A 4675-nucleotide genomic window follows, 5' to 3' on the forward strand; every position below is an offset into this window, starting at 1 on the left:
CTAGATAAAGAACCCCTCCACTGCTATTGCTGCCATGATGTCACACAATCACTGTATAAAAGGCTCATTATTTGTTCTGTCTAAAACCTGATGAAGTCCAAGACACGAAACATGTTGGTTTTGCTTTTAACCATTAAGAAGCTTTCTTATTAACTTCCACTGTCCTCTAAGAGTTGCTGGATCTCCTCTCTGTCACACAATCACCGCCACAAGAGAAACATTTGATTAAATGAAGAATCCGAGGTGAAATCAGGTCAGGTTTAGTCTCTTTATTTGGGTTAGGATAGAAGAGGGTGCAGGGTCTGAGGACAAGCTTTTACAGTGACTGTGGCAGAGGTACGCAGCACATTTCCTTGAATCCTAGAAGTCTAGAACCCTAGATACCGTTCCCTCTTCTAGCCACGACAACAGACCCACACACACATCCGTACCCCCATAGATCAGAGTCAAAGGAGACACATTAGTCGTCTCGTTTTGGGCTGAATTTAGGTTTGAAGAGAAACAGGATGGTTGGATGAAAAATAAATTATGCGAGGGGGAAAAAGAGAGAGAGAGAGGGGAAGGGAGGGGTCTGAAAATAACAGAGACGGGGAGAGAGAGAGAAAAAAATAGAGAGAATATCTAGCTATCTACCTATCAACCCACCACATCTGGTCTTTGTTGATCTGTGAGTTGTTGTCGTTGTTTATTTACATCAATAGTCTTAGAATCCATTGTTGTTTCGTGGTGTTGACGTATCTGTCCAATCAGGGCGGCTGTACGCCACAAGTCTTACATCTCCCAAACAGGTAGAGGGCGTCGTCTCAAGAGGGGGGAAAAAACAAGTACCTCCCTCCATCCCTCGCTCTCTCCCTCGCTCTAAAAAAAAAGATCTAACCACGGAGAGGATCACCGGGGGGGAGGGTGAGGGGTCGGATGGAGGGAGCTTTCTATCTTCCTATAGATAGGGTGCTTTCTTCCTGTCCCTTTTAGCCTTCCCCCCTCCTCCTCCTCCTCCTCTACTGTGCCCTTCCTCCGCCTCTCCTCCGCTCACTCTCTTTCTCGCCCTCTGGGACCCTCACTTGCTGGACAAGGTGTAGCAGCCGTGCTGGTGCCACTGCATGTCGCGGATACGCCTCACAGACTGGAACTGGGGGTGCCGGGCGCCGAACTCGTTGAAGTGCCGGTACTCACCCTTCTCCAGGAGGTACTGGGAACCACGGTATCCAGGGAACTGGTAACCCACCCAGCTGGAAGAAAACAGCAGAGGAGAAGGGGGATGAGTGGAGGGATGGAGGGAGAGAGATAGATGGGAGAGAGATGGGAGAGAGAGGAGAAGGGGGATGAGTGGAGGGATGGAGGGAGAGAGATAGATGGGAGAGAGATGGGAGAGAGAGGAGAAGGGGGATGAGTGGAGGGATGGAGGGAGAGAGATGGGAGAGAGAGGAGAAGTTGGAAAGGGCTGAGTGAATGAGGGCTGGAATGGGGGAAGAGAGGGACATAGATGGGAGAAAGAGGGAGGAGGAAGAAGAGATGAACCGAGGCCGAGAAATAAAGACGGAGAGAGAGAATCAATAGTGTGAGATAGAGAGAGAGGGCAGGAGGGACACAGAGGTAGAGAAATTAACAAAGAAGAGTAAAGTAGAAAATAAAGCGAGAACCCAGGGAGAGAACTGATGGAGACAGAGAGAAAAGATGAGAACCCAGGGAGAGAACTGATGGAGACAGAGAGAAAAGATGAGAACCCAGGGAGAGAACTGATGGAGACAGAGAGGAAAGATGAGAAGCCGACAGCATCAGAGGAACAGGCAGGGGAGTTGGGAGCTGTGAGGGAGAGAGATGTCTTGTTAAATAGAGGTATTGATCTGTTTGTCATGATTTGCCTGTTGTGCCACAGGTACCTGTCTGTCCATTTGATGTTTCAACCAGAGGGGAACCTGTCTACTCACTGTGGGCCAAACACATCTATGAAGGAACTGGACCGATCTCCTCTCTCACTGTGCAGATACACTGGAGAGACGAAGCTCAAATGCACACAGATACATAAACACACATGTACATGAACGAACACACATAAACAAACTGTGCTTTATAAAACCCTTTGTTCTGATTCTGAAGAGGCTGTTTAAAACAAGAAAGACATCCTGACATCAGTCCTGCTGCCTTTCGGAAAGTGAATCACAGATCTTCGGGGATACGTCCCAAATGGTGCCCTATTCCCTATTTAGTACACTACTTTTGACCAGGGCCCATAGTGCATATGAAGGGAATAGGGTGCCATTTGAGAGGCAGACTAGATTCTATTTGAAGTATGTAGACACAGGAAGCCAGAGGGAAACAGAGAGTTTATAGATTAAATGATCTTCTAAACGGAATCCCTCTGACAATTAAAACTATTGTGGAAACTTTCGTCATTCCAAACTATTTTAGGAACAGTTTCTGAATTCTATTATTTACATAGAAACAGTGGAACGACTCAGCCATTTGAAATGAATGAATAATTTGTACAATAGATTACAAACGATCTAAGGTATCTAGGTTTGGTGATGCCTGGTTGTTTATGTCATAATGACATTACTGTCTCATCCACTTCCTGCTCTATCTCATCCGATAGACCAATGGCATGTTTGTCTGCGATGTGGGTGTGTCCTGTTGCCGCAGCGAGGACCACTCACCTTCCACAGCTGACCATGATGCTGCCGACCCTATCGGTGAATCCGTAGGAGAACAGAGAGGGAACATCATCATCCATGATCTCCATCTTACGACCCTTGAACTCTCCAACCTCGAACAGGCAGATCTTGTGCTTCTCAGGGTCCTGAGAGAGAGGGGAGAGGGGGAAAGAGGGGAGGGAGGTGGGGGAGAGAGAGAGGTGGAGTTAAAAACTAACATAACATAACTAACAGATAACAGGCCGAACTGATCAATTTGGATAAATTAATGGATGGATGGATGGATGGATGAATAGATGAATGGATGAAAGGATGGATAGATGGATGAATATGGATGGATGAATGAATGAGTAGATGGATGGATGGATGGATGGATGGATGGATGGATGGATGAATGAATGAATGAACGGATGAACGAATGAACGAATGAATGAATGAATGAATGAATGAATGAATGAATGAATGAATGAATGAATGGATGGATAGATGGATGAATATGGATGGATGGATGGATGGATGGATGGATGGATGGATGGATGGATGGATGGATGAATAAATGAATGAATGAATAGATGAATGAATATGGATGGATGAATGAATGAATGAGTAGATGGAGGATGGATGGATGGATAAATGAATGAATAGATGAATAGATGAATATGGATGGATGTTAAGAGACTATCAGATACGCGCATGTAAATGTATTCTGGCCAATCACAGAGATGTAGTGCTGGAAAGATGGAAGGACAGAGTGATGGGGAGGGACAAATGGAGGAGTGTGTGACATACCATGCGGACGGGCCTGAAGGACAGCAGGTAGTCGTTCTTCTGACAGTTGCTCCAGGAGTCCCAGCGAGGGTACTCTCCCTTCTCCAGGATGAACATCTCACCACAGAAGTTCATCTGCTCATAACCCACGAAACTGATAGAGGGAGAAAGGGGGAGAGAGAGGGGGAGAGAGAGGGAGTGAGAGAGGGAGTGAGAGAGGGAGAGGGGAAGAGGGGTAAGGGAGGGGGAGGAGAGGGGGGGAGAGAGAGGGGGAGAGAGAGGGAGTGAGAGAGGGAGTGAGAGAGGGAGAGGGGTAAGGGAGGGGAGGACAGAGGGGGAGAGGGGTAATGGAGGGGAGGAGAGGGGGAGAGAGAGGGGAGAGAGAGGGAGTGAGAGAGGGAGTGGGAGAGGGAGAGGGGAAGAGGGGTAAGGGAGGGGAAGGACAGAGGGGGAGAGGGGTAAGGGAGGGGGAGGAGAGGGGGAGAGAGAGGGGGAGAGAGAGGGAGTGAGAGAGGGAGAGGGGAAGAGGGGTAAGGGAGGGGGAGGACAGAGGGGGAGGCGTAAGGGTGGGGGCGGAGATTGGGGGAGAGAGAGGGATAGGGGAAGAGGAGGGGTAAGGGCGGGGGAGGAGAGGGGGAGAGAGAGAGGCAGAAACACATTGAGAACCATGGTTGCAGCAACATTTGATAGGAATAAATGTTAGTTTGTGTTAGATTGACAAACAGGCATGGGTGTGTCATAGTAACGTTAGTGTAAGGAAAAGATTTCACTACAAGTGCATGTGGGAATTAGGTGTGTGTTGGTGAAGCTGAGGTGTGTGTGTGTGACACAAATGAGGTGTGTGTGTGTGTCGAGGGACAGGCTGGTACTCACGGCCCGCAGTCGACACGCAGGGAGCGGACCCTGTCCATGCCCATGTCACACACGTTCATGCACTCATTGGTGATCTCCATACAGCGACCCTGGAAGTTCTCCTGGTCGAAGACGCACATCTGAGATGGAGAGAGAGAGGGAGGGTGGGAGGGAGGGAGGGAGGGAGGGAGAGAGGGGGAGAGGGAGGGGGAGAGAGAGGGAGAGAGAGGGGGAGAGAGGGGGAGAGGGAGGGGGAGAGAGAGGGGGAGAGAGAGGTAGAGAGAGAAAGAGGTAGAGGGAGGGAGGGAGGGGAGGGAGGGAGGGAGGGAGGGAGGGAGGGGGAGGGAGGGAGGGAGGGAGGGAGGGAGGGAGGGAGGGAGGGAGGGAGAGAAAGAGGTAGAGGG

The 4675-nt window shown here is 49.5% G+C and overlaps 1 protein-coding gene across 1 annotated transcript in view; it reads right to left on the minus strand.

The window, feature by feature from the left end:
- Positions 1–254: 254 nt before the first annotated feature.
- LOC127922344 (beta-crystallin B1-like) overlaps positions 255–4675 on the minus strand; it is a 6903-nt gene continuing 2482 nt past the window's right edge. Inside the window, exons 3-6 of the mRNA XM_052506071.1 lie at positions 4293–4411; positions 3441–3573; positions 2655–2797; positions 255–1229 (exon numbers count right to left, since the gene is read on the minus strand). Of these exons, the coding sequence (XP_052362031.1) occupies positions 1058–1229; positions 2655–2797; positions 3441–3573; positions 4293–4411 (567 nt within the window). The 3' untranslated portion in view covers positions 255–1057. The remainder of the gene's footprint in view (positions 1230–2654; positions 2798–3440; positions 3574–4292; positions 4412–4675) is intronic.

The sequence above is a fragment of the Oncorhynchus keta genome, unplaced genomic scaffold (genome assembly GCF_023373465.1).
Source record: "Oncorhynchus keta strain PuntledgeMale-10-30-2019 unplaced genomic scaffold, Oket_V2 Un_contig_25379_pilon_pilon, whole genome shotgun sequence".
NCBI lineage: Eukaryota > Metazoa > Chordata > Actinopteri > Salmoniformes > Salmonidae > Oncorhynchus > Oncorhynchus keta.